Raw genomic sequence first — 21,213 nt, 5'->3', positions numbered from 1 at the left:
ACCCTCCTTGTTTTTGTTTTCCCCCCAGCCACTGGACTTTAGTGGCTGTTAGCCATTCAGATCTGGGATGCATGTGAAAGACTTGACAATTAACCACCTACTTTCCTGTTGCTTGGATTACTCCAGCTCTCTGCAGCTTTTCTTTCTTTGGAGGATGGGATAATCTGTTTAATTTTTCTTTTAGCTATTTATTCCTTGCTCTGTCTGGATGTCAGCATCGGTCTTTCTATTTGTATAGAGAAAAAATGACATGATCTTACATTTTAATGTTTTTAAATTCACATGATCCACGCAGAAAAAGGCTGTGGCACAGTGTTAGAATAGCCTGTCCTCACAGTTGCATAGTGACCAAAAATTCAACACAAATACTATTGTTATTTATGGACCAGACTGGCCTTAGACACAGCGTTCCTCTGTGCCTGAGCTGCCACTGGAAGCTTGCTGGTAAAAACCAGGACATCGCCATTTGTGATTAATACTCCTGATGTTGGCAGATCCATTTTGCACCTTTCAGGGCTACTTGTCGCTGAGCTCTGTTAGAAGGGCTGCAAACCCTGGAGTGGGGACTTGCTCTTCTGCAGCAGGCTTACAGGGACTTTGTGCAGCACTTACACCAGAAGACAATTCAGTTTAAAATTCTCTTGCAAAGTGTATTTCTACTCTGTTCTACTCTTAGAAGATCTAGATGACTCCAAAGATAGTTACGGCAGCTTTTTTTTGCTGTGTGGAGCAGGACTTTCCTAAACTGCCTGTTTCAGAACTAATGCATTGTGAAGAACTTCACTGTTTTCTTTTCAAGCTACATAATTGAAACTTTCTTTATATATCCGCCCAAAGTTGCAGTTGCCTGTTGGTGCCACATTCCCAGCAGCTGAAAAGCCAGTGAAGTTTGGGGTTTTCTTGATTTTTAAGAATTACTCTCTTGTCACATTCAGGCAGAATATTTTGCTGTGCTATTCTGCCTGTGTGACTGGCCTATTTATAAACATAGCTTTTGTCATCGCTGTTATTTTTCACTGATGTTTTCCAGGGAAGGGAAAAGAATCACTCGTTGTTGTTCCCTTTCACTATGGAACGCAGGAAACATGGGAGTTTGCCTGCAAAGTTCAGATTCAAACTTTTTGGAAAGGTCAAGGTTCCTTAAAACTCATCATACAGAGGGACCAGCTGAGGAATTCGGATCCAAGTTTATTTCTGAACCTATACAAAACTTTGGCTGTTTGGTTACAGCTTGTGGCCTGTTTCTTTAGCATCGATATTGATGAAGATTCTGTCATGGGCTCTCTCTTCCAGGAGATAATTTTGCTTGTTAACTGTAACTGTCATTTAGCTTCTGATTATGTGGTAGAAGTTGGGGAGACACACTAAAAACCCTGCTGAGGGTGTTGCTCACAGTAGTAAATACAAATACTGTTGGGTTTGGGTTTTTTGCAGGCCGCTGCACCATTATTCTGCTCACATGACTTAAATGGGTTTTATTACCTTACTGAAAAATTGGAAGTTTGTTAAACCTAATGAAAGCTTTTCTCAGCAAAGCCTTTTTCAGGGAAAAACAAAACCAATGAAACCCTAGTGTTTTTTTGTTCAGACTGAAGTAGTCCTTTCTGTTGTACTTATACATTCCCTTGGCTTCAGTGTGACTCCACTTAAAGAAACCTGCAGAAGCTGCATTTACTTTGCTGCCTGCGTGGCTCTGTAAAACAGATTGCTTTCATCAAAGGGTCATATTGGATTCACATCACAAAACAGGTTGGAGACATTTTGGAAGTTGCACTGCAGTCACATCACATACATCTGCAGTCATGTTTGCTATAGTGCACATACAACTGTTTTCTGGGCTGTTGCCTTCTCACGGGAAATCTTTGAAACCTTTCTGGACAACTTGACCGTGGTTCACCGCCTCTCTCTGGTGCATTGTAGGACTTGTCAGCTCCACATTATGTGCTTGGACATAGACGCTGCTTGACTTGAAAACCACAGGGTTTTCCTGTCTTTCATTTTTTGTCCACTTCTTCCTCTTCTTGTAACCACTGTCTTCCTTCTGCTGCACACATGAACTAAAGGACCCTCTGAAACTCTTCACTTGAACAAGAACTTTCTGTCTTTGGTGAGAATTTTGCTTTAGGCAGAACAGCAGGATGTGGTCTGAATTGTAGAAAAGTACATATGAACACCACCTATTGTTAATTCAGTGCCTTTCCCCATTTGACATCTGCCTGTTACCTCATTCTTAGGTGCATTCCCTTTTCAAAGCAGGTTTGCTTTTAACTCCTTTGGTAAGTCAGCAGAAACAAAGGAGACTTTGCTGGAATCCCAGCTAATGGTTTGTCTGTCGTGGGTAAACAAACTAGCTACCAGGTTTGGGTATTTTGGTTCCAAGTGACTTTTTTTTTTGAGTCTTACTTCCCTACCTGTTTGATCTGCTTTAGGAACTTTAACTCATAGATGTACCTTGTACATTCAGCAGGTTTTTTTTCCTGGAGGAGGGAACTAGCCCATGCAAAAAAACCTCATGGGAGGAAGTCTGCCCTTGGGAAGAATTTTTTAGCTGATCTTTAATGACCCTTTACATAACGCTCTTTAACTTGAGGAGACTTGGTTCTGACTGCTTTTTTTGCAGTTTTATAGACTAGGTTTATGAACAGAGTACTTAACATGTAAGTGGTTAATTATCCTCTCCCCTCCTTCTTTCCTTGGACCATGCAGCTGCCAGCCATTAGGAATAAAACAGTTGCTGTCTCTCCTGTGTGCTGATCCTAGGTGCTAATACCTGAGCTAGCCAGATGCCCAAGTCACCTAGAGAGTCAGGAGAGCAAGCAGGGTGGTGGCTGTAGCCCATCCCAGTGCTGGCAGAATTCTAGGAAGCTTCAGTGCTTTGTGTAATTTGAGCAGTGGCTCAAACAGGCCTTTCATTTGTATTTTGATCTTCGGCTTCTACTATAGAGCCAGCTGTTTAAAAAGCAGTGAAGATACTATCTTCCTGTATGCTCTGCCTTGCAATTGCACTGTCTCACCTGGCAGGTTCCTTAAACTTTGTCTTGGTATGCTGTCCACACAGATCAGGCTTTTCCTCCTGCTGCCTTTGTTGTCTGGCCAGTTGAAGACTGTTGTAGCTGAGGCATCACCCTAACTGGAAGGAAAGGAACAGCTGATGCCTAAAGAGTAGAGTGAGGCAATTTCCCTTCCCGAGATATTCTGGGCATTTTCATTGGCAAATTTTCTATGCCAAAAGGGGTTTAAGGTTGGGGGATTTTTTCTTTCTTAGTGTTATTTTTGTTCTAGAGTCTGAAGTGCTGTAAACTCTTCCCTCTGTTCCTTCTTGCCTTTTGGCAAACTAACAAACAGGAGTTCAGTTTTCTTAAATGTATTACTGACTGTGGTATGTGAAGAGTTACGTTCTTAGCTGATACAAGTCAGCATAGTTTGCTTAGAGGTACAAGATGGAATTTCTGTGCTGTGCCTAAATGATTTTAGGGCTTTGTGCCAGTTTCAGGAAAAAGCATTGTCTTCGAAGTGTCAGATTTTTAAAGGCAGTTGGGCTTTTAAGTGTGTGAATAAGCATGGGGCCTGACTGATTTTACTGAAGTGGAATTAAGTGCCCACACTGTTAGGAGAAATCCCACCAGACCCCTGATTTTTTTTTTTTAAGTGTTCTGGTCTTTGCTATGGTACCTACCTGACTTAAGTTCTGAGACTGAATTTTCAGAGACAATTTAAGATCTCACTACTTAGTTTTCAAAATGAGAATCATCTTTCCATGTTAATTAGATGCTTTTGGAAATGTCATCTAATGTCTTTTAAGCTGGAGGGCTAAAAATGGGAGTAGAACAGTCCATAATGATGTCATCTCTGCATACCAGAAATGAAAGCAAACAGCAGCGCGTCTACCCAATTCATAGTTTCGAATAAAACAAATCTCAAAGTTAAATATCCAGTCTGCAGAGAATACAAAATCTAATCCCATTTCATAGCCATGCTGTTCAAAGTTAGTGTTAAATTTCAAGTGTTGGAGGATTTTTTTTCTTTGGAGAAATATGCTCAACACTTGTTTTCTGGAGCTTTTAATTAAAATTTGTCATGCTGTGATAAATTCCTTTAAAAATGTTACAGGCTCTAATCCACATCGGGGAAGAGAGAAACAGACAGCTTTCCATTTCAGTGGATTATTGGATTAGGAAAGGACACCGATTCCAGTGAGAACAGCTCTGTGATCTGCAGTGGCAGAAAATGCCGTAATGTATATTCAGTGGGTTTTGAGAACCTGCATCTATCTAATAACCTTCACACTACGCAGCCCAGTGTATGTTCCACAGATTAACAGTGAGTTAGACTTGTAGTGATAATGGCTCAGATTTTCTCTCCTTATTTATTTTTATAATTGTAAATGGAAATAATAAGTTTAAGATGTCTGTAATTTAACTGTAATCTTTTTTTATAGTGAAAACATTCCTGACCCATTACTGCTACCTTCTTTCAATTTTTTCTTTAATTAAAAACCTCTCTATCTTATATTTACTGTTGCAGACCAAATTATCTAGTGGACCAGGGTGAGCTTTTCCTAGGACTACATCAGAAAGGAAAAGTAAACAAATACTGTGATTTCATTGATTGCATGGCAGGAGAGGGGCTTTTTCAAAAGCACATGAGGTTCACTCATTCTGCTCCTCTTAACATTAAAGCAACTTTAGGACAGTATGCGTGGGCACTGTAGAGAGTACACAGAGGAGTACAGAGGAAGAGCATCCATGTATGCTGCATTGGCGTGACTGTTCTGCTTGAAGGCTGTCATTGAAACCCCTGGACATGCACGACTGCATGCTTTGACCTTGCTTTTCACATGCATGGTCTGCAGTTTTTGTATTTTTTCAACAGAGCTGTAAGTCCTCAGCAGCTCTGAAATTCAGCCCCAATATGCATGGTATTAATTGATGTAGTTTTTCATTGTTGGTATTATAAAGGTTTAATGACATGATAAACCTTGAGACATGTTTGTCTTGAATTCAGGAGAATATGAATGTTGTGTAACGTGTTTCTGTGAGTGTTTTGAGATCCTGGATGTGATGGTTTAGTTATAAAACCCACCTCTGCAGACTGCAAATACCTTCTTTCTTTCTCTTTTAGTCCTCTGCAATTGAATCAGCAAAAAATACAGCTTTTAAACTGGCTCTGACAAAAGAGTAGGAGCTAAGCTTTGGAAAGGGAGTCTGCATCTCTCTGGGTAAATGAGATATAATTCACTAAGTCTGTAAAGCAAGGTGTATAAATTTTCATGTTTTTTAAAATGCATTAACTATTGTAAAGTTTGTAAATACCTTTTTAAAATAAATGTAGTTTTTATGAGTGAACCAGTAAAAAAAAGAGCCTATAAAAGTCTTTCATACATGGACTACTGAAGTGCAAGTGGAATTACATTCCAACAGTAAGTTTATTCTTGATTTTTAACAAAGTTGTATTACTGTTTTATCCAGAGATTAGTGAGATCAGACAGTGCCAGGCATTGTCTGTACATGTGAAACAAAAGCTGTCACATCCGAGTTTTCATTGCAGGACACAAAGCAGGACCCTATGCTGCTGAGTCCCCGCCACTGGCCTAGAATGTGTTCTCTTTTACATATAAGCTAGTAATCTATACAATTATCTTCTACTATTTAAATACAACTTCAGAGTATTTATTCACGTAATGCAATCTAAGCAGAGACCATTTGAAGAGGAATTATTTTTAACATAGCTTTGAAATTTTATTCTGGGTCCGTTGTTCCATTTGGCTTTGTGGGTTTAAATCTTCTTTCGTCTTGCTTCTCCTTTGATCAGCCTTTCCTGTAAACACACATCATATCCTTTTTTTAAAGAGAAGAAATAACTTTGGTGGTGGAATTTTAAAGCCTGGTCAGATGCTAAAATATTCATATTGTGGTCTCCATTGGAAGGAGGATTAGAATGACATAAATCTGACCCGACGTGATCTCTGCCACCTGCCCATGGATCTGATCATATAATATAATGTAACTGACACTTATAATGGCCCTTTTCATCCCAAAGTGCATGACCAACTTTACATCTGTTAATGGGTCCACCACTGCAGCAGTTCTTGGAGTGCAACCCAACAGCTGTTGAACACTACACTTTGACAGCAGTTTAGGACAAGAAGCATGAACTTGCACAAAGCGTCAGTATGTAGAATGTCTCTGTTGAGCTTAAGCAGTTGGCCAAGATACCAGAGACAAGAAAGCTGTGCTTGCAAAAGTATTACAGGGTCATTACGGAGTAGCACAGTTGCCCTGTTGCTGTTCTCTGTGTACCTTAGTACTGCTCGAATGGAAACCATGTTCCTGTGTCACATGCTGCTGGATCTGGTCTCCTACTTGAATATTTATTTATGTTGTTACCTTTGAGTTGAAAGCCTGAGGTGTTTTGGATAGATGTACTGTCTGAATAGGTTATTTTTTTCCCTTTTGTATCTTAGCTAGGTGTGTTTTTGTTTGTGCTCACTACCAGCTTCTCCAGGAAACGATGAAGATAATTTGAAAAGTTTTTCCATAGGGTGGACCATTTCCAGACACCTTCCCTTTCATTGCATAATATTCCTGTAGCAACTCCAGGAATGTGTTACATTGGGAGAGCTGTATCTGGAAAAAGTTTAATTTGTTTTCAATGTCATTAAGCAGCTAGAAATAAGAAGGTGAAATAGTTCAGACTGTGCTGCAGGAATAAGACACGCAAACTAAGTGTTCGATGCAGAGGCTTAGAAGTTTTTACATTTATGTGCAAGATTACCAGCAGTTTCTGAGCAAACCTAAGAATCTGATGGGGGAGTGCCTTCAGCTCTGCAAAGAAAGGCCAGGTTTTGCTTAGCAAGCAAGAAGTATCAAGGGCTCATTTCAACTATCCTGATAATTATTCTGGTATCTTTTCCTGCCTAACAGTCTCTTGCAGTAAAAAAAAAAAAAATGTCTAAACATACTAAGTTACTGTTGCTGGCTCTTCATTCTGCAAGTACTGCCATTGGAAGCCAGAGTCATGGACAAAGATTCCATTTTATGTTCAGTACAAATAGGATTAAAGATGACCTAAAAAAAATACTGGATTTTAGGTAGTTTCTGGATGAAAATCCAATGGAAGTCAGACTCTGACCTGTCTGCATTACTGTTACTGAGTTTACGAGCCTTTATTCAGGCCAGGTTCCTCAGTGAAAGGCTAGAGTGTGTACTTGAAACTTTTGGTCTTGGCTTCAAAAATGAAGTAGAGATTGTGTTTCAACTTTTAGGACAGCTCAGAGACACTTCCCAGAAAGTGGTGACCATCTGGCCTGATCAAGGTATTGCTATATTAATTAAAGAGCACATTTTTGCTTCGGAGTATTCTTTCTATGGCACTTAGTTTGTATGTGAAGTCTCTGCTGTCATTGCATTAGAGCATCTAATGGAAAACACATTTCCTAGTCTAGGGACCTTGGGAGCAGCAGCTTCCATATGGCTTGATCCTTTAGCTGGCAAAGTGCGCCTTTGAAGTTAAGCATCTGTGAATGCTGCATAGATTTGTATTAAAGTAGAATGTGTTTGACTGTATTTTGTTTTTAATTTAATGAGTAAGGACATTGCTACAATGGGAGCATAAGAATAATGTAGTCCTGTCCTAGGACTGTAACTCTGAGGTACTTGAGAATGATGCAGATAATAAGAGCAGAGACAGTATTGCCACACGTGAACTAAACTTACATGCCACCTCTTCCTTTTCCACCACCTTTTTTCTCTTCCCTCCATGTACTTTCCCAGCCTTGACCGATCCCCTAATTTTCCCATAGTGATAAAAGAAAAAAAACATGTTACTTACCATGGCTTCCTTCAGATCACTGAACCTGGAATGCTGATAGGAACCTGGGCATTCAGTCTTCTGCACTTCCCCTAATTTTTCCATTTCATTTGCCATCTGAATTGGGAAGGGATACAGCCTTTACGAAGGGAGATTTTTCTGCTAAAGCAGCTCTACCCTAGTTACAGATGAAGATGAAACTGTTCCACTGCACAATTTAAATTCATCTCCTTCCCAGGTGCTATGTTTGTGCTACAGCAAACTTAAAATCAGGATGTTGGAATTTCTGTTAGGAGGGACTACACATGAAGTATTAGGAAGGATGAGAAAACCACTGCTTTCACATTTGCTTTGTCACTTAAGTGCTTACCATCTAATCGGTTACCACATGACAGCTGCCCATTGCCACATTCTCAGTGAAGTGGATGAATGTTGTCTTAAAACAGCCCATCAGAATATTGGCTGAAATTTAGGGAGAAGATGAAATCGGGTTTAACGTGGAACTCTCCTTTAGAGCAGGCTGCCCAAGCTCTCTGTCTGCAATAGACAGCGCTGTTCTTTATGCAAGGCTGTCAAATGTCATCATACCCTAATGCCAATTACTTTCCAATTGCTACTTTAAAAAAGTGTGTGTGTATATATATATGTATGTATGTTTGGGGGGAAAGAAACAGAGATATGTATACAGTAAAGCCTATGTAACCTCTTTTTTGCTTGCACCTTTTACAGATAAGGGTTCCTAGCTAAAGCAACAGGGTTGTTTTACAGTGTGGAACCTACCTCTTGAAATGATTCTACCAGGTTGTCGGCATTCCTTTTTCCTCCTGGTTGCAGGCCATAAGACCAGTGCTGAGCCAAGCAGATTTCCACAGACATGACAAACAGGAGGACACTAACAAAGATCTTCCTGGACTTCTCCATCCTGTGAGAGAAAACATTTTTCTGATTACAATGACATTGTATATATATGTATGTATGTATGTATGTTTGGGGGGAAAGAGACAGAGATACATATACAGTAAAGCCTATGTAACCTCTTTTTTGCTTGCACCTTTTACAGATAAGGGTTCCTAGCTAAAGCAACAGGGTTGTTTTACAGTGTGGAACCTACCTCTTGAAATGATTCTACCAGGTTGTCGGCATTCCTTTTTCCTCCTGGTTGCAGGCCATAAGACCAGTGCTGAGCCAAGCAGATTTCCACAGACATGACAAACAGGAGGACACTAACAAAGATCTTCCTGGACTTCTCCATCCTGTGAGAGAAAACATTTTTCTGATTACAATGACATTACAGCTCCATTTTTATCTTACAGAATTATGAAAATGTTACATTTCTGGATCTCCAGTTCTGATCTCCTGTGCCCCAGTGGCATTGTGCCTGTGTGTTAGCCACAGCTGGATTTTGAGCCCCTCAAAGTGTGGATTAGCTCACTATAAAGAGATTTAACAGCTGAAAAATTTGGATGAAGATCTAAATTAGGATTTTTGAGCACCCTTTCAGAGTTTTAGGAATGTCTGGACCTCAAAGGTTCCATGAAAGTCCCTGTTGATATTTGACAGATGCGTTCAGTTTAGCTGGTTTCTGTTCTAATGTCCCTGCTCCTTAAAAAGTGCTCTTTGCAGTTTCTTCTAATGCAAGTTTCTTCTAATACAAGCATCTGTTAAGCACTGAATAAGTAAAAAGGGAATCTGGTATGTTGTTCAAGCACATTACCTGCTTGCTGAGAGAGGTTGCAGAATAACTCCAACTCTTCTCCGTTTGAAAATGTCCTGCAAGTATGCTTGTCATCTCACTTTTTATATACAACCACCCCAACACCAAACCTTTCACAGCAGGTAACTTTATCTGATTCTCTCTCACAGGCTGCAATTTTGTTCTTAAAATTGCTGTAATGCAGCAGAAGTAAAGCACATAATTGGAACACCCCTGGTGTAGCTATTAAATTCAGCTGTTTTCTCTAAGAGCCATAAAAGTAACAGCCTTTCTTTTAAGAGGCTATAAATCTGACATTCAAATCGAGCTGACTGCTGTTGCCCCATGGAAAATACACAATCTTTTCTTTCAGTGGCTTCTAATATTTAAGTTCAAGTTCTTGGGTGTGTTTGAATTTGTTGAGAGGGGCTTACAGGAGCTGAAATGGGTGAGGAATTCAGCTTAGTCTCTGTCTATCAGGCATGAAGGAAACAGTCCTTTGGTGCATAAACAGGAGCCTATGATTGCACGAGTGCACAGAGCAATTTGCATGCTCCTTTGAAAGTCCTCCTCCTTAATGTTTAAATTAAAGTGCCTTGATATTCTTTGCTCTATAAAATGCAAAGTACCATTAAACTAATCAAATGGACAAGTATATTTGATTGTAAATATGCTGGGGAAGGGACCCTCTTTGTTGTCATGATGGGGTCTCGTTCATGAATAGGATTCCTAGACACTAACATTATTTTGTGGTTTGTGTGTGTGTGTAAATGTATGCAATGAAGTACTTCGAGAGTTCTTGAGAGTTTACACACTGCAGTTCTTATAAAGGGGTTGATAACTATTTGCATACAGGAGTTAAATTCAGTAATTTTGACTGCAGAAATGTCAATTTTTTTGATCCACCTGGCAGCTATTTTCACTTGCTATGCACTGTTTTATGTGCAATTGAATGTATCACATTTAGTGTTCTTCAAATATCTTCTCTTCCTGCTCCCATGACCTCTTTGAGATTAATGGATTAAAAGTAATTTAATAAGTAAATAACTTAAGGAGGATGTAGTGACTCTAGCAAAGAGTAATTCTTCCTGCTCTAATGCTCCTCCTACTCATGGCAAGAGTAGCCAACATTTAACTTCAGCTGATAAACTGATCAAGCTGTGAAAATAGTTTGTTTCAGTGGGAGAAACATTACTTCAGCGTAGGCACATCACTTTAGAAATGAGATTTTCCTGTACCAGTGTTTTAAGACTCCTTCCTTCCCTGATGAGCCTAGCAAAAATTAAGGTTATTTAAAGATAAACAGAAGAGTTTGTTCATCCTGAGGGATGACATTTAAAGAGGGAAGGGGGCCTGCTTAGCCCAATAATTGTACCTCTTATTAACCCACCATTTTAAGCTAGGTCTAATGACAGCCTACTCAACATCTTTCAACAACTATGTTTCTCCACAGGCTTCTGTTATAGCTACAAAGCTGACCTACGAAAGCACGTCAGAAAGAGCATGTAACTGCACTGGTTAGTGAGCTGTTCCATGTCTTCTCTTAAACTCTAGGCCACAGTCTAAGTTACATAAAGGAGTTGGTAGGTTAAAAAAAAGATTACAGCTGGTTTTGTTTGCCCACAAATACTTTTACGGCCCTGTGTAATGGAAACCAACAAACTACTGTGATTTTGGCAGAGGCAGTCTGAACAGAAGTCTGATCCAAGGTCTGGGAGTGCTTCAGTCTGGGCTTGTCAGGCAGGTGCCTGCTTTGTGCTCTCAAAAAAAAAAAATCTAAGTGTGAAGCTGGGTTCTTAGCACGTGACCTCTCTTTAGTTTTCAGACACTGGAGTATGGTTGATGTAGACTTTTCAGAAGAGCTCCCAGACCTTCAAGTGCACGAGTTTTTCTGTTTTGGGGAGAGAAATCTTAATGCCTGCCAATGCTGTTAAGTACCCATATGGAAGTCAAGGACTTGTCAGGAAAACCCAGGTTTGTGGATTCCCATGCCAAGAATCAAGACCTGTTTTATCAGAAGTGGTGGAAAGGCATATCCGAGCCTATTGAGTCTCTTAGGCTTTTTAGACAGCATTCCTAACCCAAAGGAGTGTGCTGGAGGTGAGAAACTGAAGAAAGAACTAGATTTTTTCCACTTTTGTTCTCGGGGTGCTCTACAGCACTTAGGCAGGTGTGCTGTATTTGTATTATCACTGTTGTGCCACAGAGTTTTAGACTGAAATCATGAGCACTTTATAGACCAAAGTCAAGGACAGGTTTATTAAGTAAAACATAGTTTAGCTGCTTGTGCTGTGTGATGATAATCTCTAATGCGGAAAGTGTTTTAAATAGTGCACATACCTATGTAAATTATGGTTAATGATTTCTGACTCCAGCTATTTTATTGAGCAAATATGAAGGGTGGGGACAAAGAAAAGCTGGAAAGTGTTGCAGATGAATGACAAGTCAAAAAAAACCCTGAAAGCTGTCAAACTGAATGTATCAGAAACATTGCAGCAATCCCCACAAGGTGCACTGACTTGTTTTTCTAGCAGGTATGCTTTATGCTTGAAAGCAAGAATTCTTTTGCTTTCTGCCATAGTGCAAATGGCCTGCGCAGAAGTAAAGACATCTAAAACTCAGTCTTCTCATGAAGTAAGTACTCAAGCGTGGCACTACTTTACAATAAGTAGTGCATTTGAGAAAGCACTGGTTACATACAAATCCAGGCTGAGGTGACAGTCAATGTCTCATGAAGGGCAAAACCAACTATAGCTACAATATTTTTTCAGTTTGTATACAAGGAGCTACCAAAGTTAAAAATTGCGTTCTCTTATAACTTGCTGTCCTTCCCAGAGAAGTCAGGTAAGATTGAGATTGTTTTTTTAAATTAAGACAACCACGACACTTTCATATTTCACACTTTTATTAATGCAATTTAAATTAGGCTGGAACCTGCAATTTCTGAATAGGCCACTTTGGGCTATTCATACAGCTTTGTCATAGCAAAAGAGGTACCTTAAATTCATCTGTGAATGAATGATGCCACATGCTGTGATTATTCAAAACATAGTGCTTCAGTGAAAGTTCAAATATATTTTATACACAGAGATTATGAAAATAGATTCTTTCCATACAATATTTTACTTCTGACAGCTATAAAATATGATAAAGAAAAATAATTTATTTATTTCTCTAGCCCTAGGAATCTTCTTCTACTGCAACATACACATCACTCTCAATGAAAGCGATGAAGAGGGAGAAAGGACTCCAAAATCATGCTGAAACACTTCCCTTGAATCTATAGGTATATTTCACCGAGGATACGGTGTTGTCCTAGAGCCAGATCAAGAGGCCTGGGAATCAAGAGGAAATAAAATCCCAATTCTGAACCACATGGCTGTGGGATTTTGAGTCCCAAAAGTTCATGTCATATGCCTGAGACAACCCAACTTGAACATAAGGGAGAATCCTGCAATTCCCCCCAAACAAATCATATATTGGTCCTGAACTAATCTTTCTAGATTGATAGCAAAGCAGCATTTGCATAACAACTACTGAGACAACAAGACTTCTGTTCAGAGGACTGGAAATCTGCACTGCAAGTAAAAGGCCACCCACGGAAGTAACTGTGGAACTCAAACCACTGCTATCAGTGTCATATTCTGTAAGTTTTAGGATACATTGGTTCTTAACTTCCAGCAACAGCTGTACTTCCTTAGATTCAAGGTTAGTTTTAACTTTGGGGTGTTTTAAGTAAGCATCTGAGGTAAGAGTTCTTGATGCACCTTTTCTTTTTTGGTATAGTTTCTTCATGTGCTTTTTGATTGTGTACAAAATAAATGTTCTGTTAGATGAGAACTAGATTGATACTACAGTGGAAACAGCTTATTAGATGAAGTGCACCACCACCTAAAGAGACGCTGTGAGGCTTTCTGCACTGCAGAAGCCACATAGTTCCCTATTTACTCACAGGTAAAGCAGTTATGGAAAGGGCACTTTGCCCTGTGCAAGACGCTTTTACAGCCACTTTTTAAGTGGGCCCAAAGTGGAATACTAAGATCTGGCTGGGAAAAGGATTATGCCCATGCTTTCAAGGATTCAGTGTACGAGAGTATTTGCATAGTACGTTGAGGGGAAACAGGTGCCAATTATTCATATACTCGAGTAATGACAGGAGGATGGAGCATGTGCTGTGGTCCCAGGGCTTATCTCTACTTTGGTGACAGTATTGTATTTTCCTACGTACGTTTAATTCCCCACAAAGAATGAAAAAACTACAGGTACTCCAGTTTGGAGTGGTTAGGACATTTGAAAGCAAGAGAATTTTTCTTACCAGCTGTGACTGATAGTGCAATTTCACACTAATTCAGAAAGGCTCAAATAAGCCATCCAATTTCGGAACAGGGATGTTTTAGTTATAACTAAATCTGCCGTGTATGCAGATCCCTTCAGTGGAAGCAGCTTCCACTGCATGTTTGAGAAGATGATAAAGCTGTTCTATACCTGCATTCAAACTACTACAAGGCAATATATAACCTATGATGACAGGTAACTACTGTTTTCACCCCAGAAGAAGAGAGTACCTGAAAACATCCTGTGGACATTGTCTAAACCACATCTGTCATTTAATACACTGTGCATGAATGAAGAAACTAACTGTAAATACACTAGTCTAACCGTAAACCTGAACTTTGTTGCTACTATACATTAATAACATTTTCTATTCATATTGCAGCTACAGATTTAATAAATAGAATTGCATATATTGTGCTTTATAAATTAAAATGCATTCCAAAGTGAGGCAATGCTAAACAATGAATCTATTTAACCCTCCCCCCCAAACCAGCCACGTGTCCTGGTTCTAGAACCAGCCCGCTTCCTCGCTCTGTTCACAAAGGTAGAAACAGTGTCTGTTTCTACCTCTTAAACAAAAGCTCTCTCGCCCAAAATGATCAAAGAAGAGTCTACTTAGGCACTACTGCAAATGTAAGTTGTCTAATAACCATTACTTCTAACTTAATAAGGGGAGGAGGTGAAGAAAGTCACAATAACTGTTTTGATTCCTTCCTCTTCGGGATATTCTCTTCCCTATCTGACGCTCTGAGACATGTGCAAAGGTGTCAGCATCTCTTCAAAGATAGCTCCTTTTACATTAGATCCCCTCAAATTAGCTTCTTGTAGATCACAACCTGATAGATCACAGTTCTAAAGGGTAAAAGAAAAATTAAACGTTAATTGAATATACCCAGAACTTAGTTCAAAACTTTACCTTAACTGCATTTATACAGAACCGCATATACTTCCATAAATTTCAGTGTAAACTTCTAGTCTATCACTCTAAACTAGAGTTTCAGTTACTTCTTGTAAGAGAGTAGTTCCTTATTGCAGTTAACAGCTGGATTTATTTTTAAGTCATTAGACTTACACTGTTTATATCAAATTATCTTCCAGGAGTTACTAATGCTTGCTGAACAAAGCTAGAAAGAAGCTGCCTCTTGCAATCTCACCAGGTATTACTCTGAATACTTCTCTAGTACTTGAGGAAGAACAGCCATGTACACAGCTTGCAAAATGAGCTAGTTTGCCCTAAGAAATAATAGACGGCAGTGTATCACGTGCCACCAGTCAGGTAAGATTCCATCATTACTCTACAAATGATGTCTGTCCCAGGATCAAAAAAAAACCCACCCCCACAAACGCCGGCAACTCCATTTCTCTTCGGCGATGGCATGATCTCACACTAAGAAGTTAGGTTTAGCAGTATTTCCATGCATCACTTTTGAGATGATACAAGCCATTCCTGTGGCTTTGAGGTGCCGGCAAATCCAAGACTTTGGATTCATCTTCCAAACTGAAGCTAGAACGAAATGCGATTCCCTAGATCATCCATATCTCGCTAAGACTGAAAAAAGACTAATGCACTCTGTCTGGTTTGAAGCTGGAGAACTCAGTCAAAAGCCCGCAATCCCCAAAATTTTATCAGTTGACTAGTTAGTATAAAAAATGAATCATAACTCACTTCCAAATCAGTTCCTGCCAAAGTTGCTCCTCTAAGATTACAGTTCTTTAGTTTTGCATTTTTCAGCGTTGCAACTCTTAAATTAATTCCTGTCATTTGACTACCTTCCATGTCAACACCTTTCAGGTTAGCACCTAAAACACACGAAGAGTAGTTTTATGAGGAAAAACAGTCAGAAACACAGTAGCTCCAGAACGATGCTTCCTCAGAGCCATGTAAATTGATAGAGGTCAAGGTAGAACTTTGAATTTAATGATTATACGGTCACACACTCAGTCCGGTATTTGTGGCCTCTTCTCATGAAAACATGGGATCGTACAAACCACAGCTAAACCTTTCACATGCCATACAGATTTACAAACACACGGTTCAGTTTCCACAGAGTACCTAACAGGCAAAAACGTCTTACCTTCCAAATTAGCTTTAAGGCCTGATGGATCTTCAAAATTGCACCCTTTTAGAGATGCTCCTTCTGCATTGGAACACAGCATCTTTACCCCCTGAAGGTTTGCACACTGATATAGACAGACATGTCAGTGAGATTCATAAACATGCGAAGATGAACAATACCAAAAATGATCAGAGTATAGTTTTCATTTCTGTTTCAGAAGTGAATCGTATTAAAGCACAACAGCCTTGTTACTGCGAGGAAGTGTAAGAACTTGCTATACTATTATCTTATCATCAGGAAGGCAGATAATTCTCACCCACTGCCCTTTTTTTCCTTTTTTTAACTTAAGATAGCTTCAAAAAGCTTTTGAAGTGATCTAACTAGAACAATTGCAGAGAATATTGAAGAACTACATGTTTTACACTTATCTGCTTGTTCCAATTCCTCTTCCCTTAAAATAACTAAACGACAGCCCAGACTTTCCAAGACGCAGCAATTCTTACATCAAGCACTGATCCAGAGAGGTCAGCTCTTTCAAGATTTGCACAGCACAGGTTGGCATGTGCTAGGTTGCAACGGCTTAGGTTAGCCATCTTGAAGTTTATGTATCGAAGATCTAGACGTGAAAGATCTGCTCCACTGAAATTGAGACCCTAAAACCAAAACAATAACCCCCAAAAAGTTACAGAAGGTGTAGCTCTGAACACAAAACAGTCAAGAGAATCATGTATACGTACATGTGTATATAAATATACACACACACGACCATCTATTCTACTACATAAGACTAACGAATCATAAATGCAAAGCTATCAAGCATTGTCCTTGGTTATGCTAGTGCATTTTACATTTAAATAGAATAGATTAACAAAATTGCTCCTCCAGGAAACCTTCAACCTAAAGAAGGAAAGCAGCCCAAACAGCACACTTGAATTTCACGTTAAGGTCCCTCTGCCACAGCTTGGAATCAAAACTCAATTAAAAAGCAGGGAGGGGAAGCACACGTTGTTTGAATTTCATGTTGTCACATGCTGCTGCAGGATAATTCACCACCAGACACCAACACTACAGATCAAGACAAAGTCTGCATTTTCGCACCTGACATCGCAGCTCAGACTTGGTTGGGGTTGCCAGCAGGAATCGGACAAACTCCTTTCGAGATATAGGAGAATGATCCTCAGCTGGCTGTGAATTCTGTTGAGAGAGTTGTTTAAAAGCTAATAGATAGGACTAAATTATATATTGCCTGGAAGAATAGGACATGGGCATTCACGTATTAAAGAAAACAAGTTACCTTAATAGCTATTTCTAGATGTTCAATTAGTGAATCGATACCAAAAAACCTGGCTTCTTCCAAAACACCTAACAAAAACAAAGCAGTATTTGTTATTTACAGGGAGTCATTAAACAAGAGAGCACTCTTCTTCCCTTACTGGAGAAGGCAGTGTATAGCCACACCAAGAACATGCCAAAAAGTTTGGGTTAATCCATCCTTACTATTGGAGGAGCATCAATTCAATTGACTTTCCCTACTTCTTATACCTTTTATACATTTTAGCTACACTAACAAAGATGAACAGATCACTTGTTGAAGTTTAAGGAGTCTTGAAGAAATGCATAAACGAATAAAACTGACAACAACATACATTATATTAGATGTAACTGGATAGAGGAAGAGCGAGCTTGCTTGCGGCTGAAAGGAAGAAATAACTCAGAAAGGATGTTTCCAATACCAGTATTAGGCTAAAGATATCAAATCCAGAATTACAGCCAGATATTAATCCAGTGTGGAGAATTTTTAATGGTCTCAAGAGAAATAAGTTTAAACAGTATATCTGCATTAAACCAAGCATGTGGAATTGCAATGCTTGAGATAAATTCACCAAAGAAAAATCCCAGACATTTAGATGAGCATACAAAAGTCCCACCGACTTGATCATATTTACCTGAGGGCAAAGTTTAACTTCTAAAGAGTAGTAATTTAGGAGATGTCATACAGGTAATACCTACCTAGCAAATTAATGCCATCATTTACAATGAGCTGTCCGTGACGCAAATAGTTCAAAATTGGCTCAAAATACTCTGGACTGCGGTCAATTAGGAATGCTCCTCTATGATCTTGCTTATTTCCCCAAGCATCTGTTTCCACAACATATATATAATTAAATTTGATATATTAATAGAAGAGCATTTGCTTCAGTTTCAGATTTTTATTACCAAAGGGTACTGGATTATGAAACATTCCACTCGAAAGGGCGTTTCTTAAGAGAAAAGGAAGGAAAAGAGGAGCGAGGTGGGGGGGAAATCACCTTAAAACACTCGCTCCTGCTATAACTAACTAAAACATTTTATCACATACAAAAGACTCATTGCTAGAATAAAAGCAGCATTAAGATTTTAGTCTGGCCCTGTTTCCTAAAGGCTGTCTCATACAGTGTTTGCTCATTGATTCCGTTGACAAAACTGAGCAAGATGCAACAGTAAGATGAAAACCTAAAATCAAACAAAGACCCCAAAATATTAACTACGGATGGAAGTTATATTTTCAGTTTGTGAGATGACAAGCACTACATGGGCAACAGAGAAATAAACAATTATTAAAAAAAAAGATGATACGTTCTGCTTTTATACTTTAACATACTTTTGATATTTCAACTTATGAACAAGAGTCTCAACTGGATAGTGCCTTTTGCCTACTTGGCTAATTTGATACTTAAAAAATAAAGTTTATTTCAATATACTAACCTTTATCTTTAAACATGTGGGCCAACATACTGTCAGGTTCTTTGTTAACCAAAGTGCTCCTAGAAAACAAAGGCAGCACAATTTTGTTTTTACAATGGAATGTTTTGCTCAAGAGACAAACTTGCTGGTTGGAGTGTATTTTCTGCCCTTGACAGCTTGAAGGTAACAATGGTGTGTGATATGCATTCCAACAGCTACAACACTGTACTGATTTAATTTCATAGAGCATGATAGCAAAATACATTCCTGACCTGAGGGATCGTAAAGGTACTTTAAATACAAAGCACTTAGTTAACTGAAATATTCCAAGGATAAATCCAGGCCTGTTCAGAGTTTTCGCCAGTGTTACTTCATATGTAAACTATTTTAAGAATTAATTTGTTGCAAAATTGTGGTAGCAAATACAAAATACAGAGGAAGTTGCAGAAGTCTAAGACCTCCTACTCCATAGTAAGTTATTTTTCCAGCTCTTTTGCAAGAGCGTCTGAAGCCTCACCAACTGAATGTACACTACCAGCTGCTATAACTGCTTTATGGAAATCAAGTCCTTTAAGAACAAAACCAACTTGTTGCATTTTTACCGTGTAGTGGTGAAGTATCGGCCTCCAACATTGAGCGTTAACCAATCTGTGTGTGACCCTGTTAGTTCTTCATGAGGTCTCCCATCAGTCTGAGGATCTACACAGAAAGAGACAGTAATTATTAGAAAAATTGTGAATATTTCTGAATCCTCCATATGGTAAGAGGTATCTTCTGAAAACACCAGAGAATAAAATTTTAGATTTACATTAAAGCAAAATAAAACTTCTTTACATTAAACAAAAGGTTAAACTTAAAAATTAGAGACTTACCAATGAATGGTTCCCCTTCACAGACAAACAAAACATCATCATCCCTGAGAGAGGAGCAGGCAGGGGGACGAGAAGGAGGAAGAAAAAAACCCAAAAAGATTAATCATTTTTTGTTCATCTAATTGACAGTGGGAACCCCTCCCGATTAGTTTCAGGTAAACGATAATCGGTTGCCACTAGTTAGAACTTCAGTATCTGATTTTTATCTTAATTTTGCAGGTTCCAGTGGACTGTAATACGATTTCTTCACTGGAGATGTTATCTGTATCAACCAGGTAGGGATCACTTCTGTTACTCAACAAGTTTAGTTTTACAAAATAGTTGCTTTTCTCCCCACTCTGGGAGTATTCTATGAAGCCAAAGCAATGCTAGAGTTTGTCTCCTTTTCAAAAAAAACTCCTCCAAGTGCTGATTAGAATAGTGGGATTTTCCTGGTACACACACTGCACTGTGAATCAACACAGCAGGACGTTAAAAGGCATAAAGTGCAGCTTGTATCAAGTTCTGATTCATCAAGATAGAAATGCTTTGAAGTTCAAAAAACAGCATTACTTTTCCTTGAGGCATGAAAGCATCTTTGGGCACACTGGCTGGAAATGATAATATCTGTTTTTAAGGAAAGCACTGGTTATTGATTAAGGTCAGAGGATTAATAGGCTAGTAAGTCTCTTAATCTGCATCTGTGATTAGACTTTTATTGGATAAGCCTTACCTAATCAAAGCGATATCATCAATGAGTCCACCTTTTCCATTGTATACACTGGTCGCTTTTATTCCAAGCTTATTACTAGCCACAGACAGCAAATCCGATAAAGTCCCATACACAGCCACAACCTGTGGAAGAGAGGTAGCTATAGGCACTGTGTTCATACAGTTTCTGCCATTTCAGACTTATTACCGGAGCTATCAGTAGCTTCGGGGGGGGGGGGGGGGGAGGGGTGAAGGAAGAAGATATGTATGGATCTTTACTAAAAAAAGGAAAAAAACCCACCAACTTTGATGTTAGAACCATAGCTGCCTTAAAACGGGGTGGCTTGCACGTCTCTCACCAAGGCTCAACATACTGAGGTGGCAATAGCAGTTAAAGAATGAGTGTTGGTACTGTAAGAATATTATGATTCAATTATTTATTTCTCTAAAGAAACACTGCTATTTGTTCTGTTCCGAGTCTCTCCCGAATTTATTTCCCTCTCTAAACGCAAAGATTAAACTACAGCCACACGAACTGCCTTAACGCCAGAGATGTGGATGGGAAAAATCAGAGATGATGGACAGCGTTTAGTAGAGCTGCTTGGCAGGGCCTTTGCCGATGCCAGTCGTGCACAGGTTGAGGCTAGAAATCTAACTATCTTCACTCTTGGGGCATTACTACATAGGTTTTAAACAAGCGAGCAGGGTTGAAGCGTTATTCGTTGGCTCTCCAGTAGCGTACACATGCGATATTGCTTCGACGCGGCAGAGACCTGACATCCTGCAGCATTTAATCTACACGCTTCCCGCCGTTACCTAGGACGTGCACAGCAGGACCCGAATCAATAATGACGATGTGAAGGTGACTTTAACTGCGACTCCAGCAACAAGTTCTCGGCTTGTCGCGATTCCCCTCAGCGTTCACACGCAGAAACGCCGGCAGCCGCCGACTGTATTTTCTGGTGAATAACACCCCGGCTCCCCCGCGGGCCGTGCGGGGCTTTCGGCCGCTCCAGCAGCGCAAGGACTAGGC

General features: G+C 39.4%; 2 protein-coding genes across 2 annotated transcripts in view; both read right to left on the bottom strand.

The window, feature by feature from the left end:
• Positions 1-5,775: 5,775 nt before the first annotated feature.
• Positions 5,776-8,730, bottom strand: GNRH1 (gonadotropin releasing hormone 1). The gene is made up of 3 exons (XM_019470401.1): positions 8,590-8,730; positions 7,831-7,926; positions 5,776-5,817 (listed from the first exon to the last, which is right to left on the bottom strand). The coding sequence occupies exons 1-3, from the start codon at positions 8,728-8,730 to the stop codon at positions 5,776-5,778; spliced, it is 279 nt and encodes a 92-aa protein (XP_019325946.1).
• A 3,664-nt stretch (positions 8,731-12,394) lies between these two features.
• KCTD9 (potassium channel tetramerization domain containing 9) overlaps positions 12,395-21,213 on the bottom strand; it is a 10,561-nt gene continuing 1,742 nt past the window's right edge. The window contains exons 2-13 of the mRNA XM_009273055.1: positions 20,980-21,046; positions 20,203-20,324; positions 19,491-19,534; positions 19,221-19,317; positions 18,640-18,698; positions 17,905-18,033; positions 17,189-17,256; positions 16,993-17,088; positions 16,398-16,547; positions 15,913-16,018; positions 15,504-15,637; positions 12,395-14,689 (exon numbers count right to left, since the gene is read on the bottom strand). Of these exons, the coding sequence (XP_009271330.1) occupies positions 14,573-14,689; positions 15,504-15,637; positions 15,913-16,018; positions 16,398-16,547; positions 16,993-17,088; positions 17,189-17,256; positions 17,905-18,033; positions 18,640-18,698; positions 19,221-19,317; positions 19,491-19,534; positions 20,203-20,324; positions 20,980-21,046 (1,189 nt within the window). The 3' untranslated portion in view covers positions 12,395-14,572. The remainder of the gene's footprint in view (positions 14,690-15,503; positions 15,638-15,912; positions 16,019-16,397; positions 16,548-16,992; positions 17,089-17,188; positions 17,257-17,904; positions 18,034-18,639; positions 18,699-19,220; positions 19,318-19,490; positions 19,535-20,202; positions 20,325-20,979; positions 21,047-21,213) is intronic.

The sequence above is a fragment of the Aptenodytes forsteri genome, unplaced genomic scaffold (genome assembly GCF_000699145.1).
Source record: "Aptenodytes forsteri isolate BGI_AS27 unplaced genomic scaffold, ASM69914v1 Scaffold158, whole genome shotgun sequence".
NCBI lineage: Eukaryota > Metazoa > Chordata > Aves > Sphenisciformes > Spheniscidae > Aptenodytes > Aptenodytes forsteri.
This window is presented reverse-complemented; position numbering and strand designations above follow the sequence as displayed.

Bases quoted from the DNA above. Each gene is read 5' to 3' on its own strand.
- GNRH1 (XM_019470401.1), bottom strand. From the start codon at position 8,730: ATGGAGAAGTCCAGGAAGATCTTTGTTAGTGTCCTCCTGTTTGTCATG. The intron at 7,927-8,589 runs GTAGGTTCCACA...TTCCCAATTCAG, and splicing joins TGGTAGAATCATTTCAAGAG to ATGGCAAATGAAATGGAAAA. The intron at 5,818-7,830 runs GTAAGTAACATG...GTGTGTTTACAG, and splicing joins GTGATCTGAAGGAAGCCATG to GAAAGGCTGATCAAAGGAGA.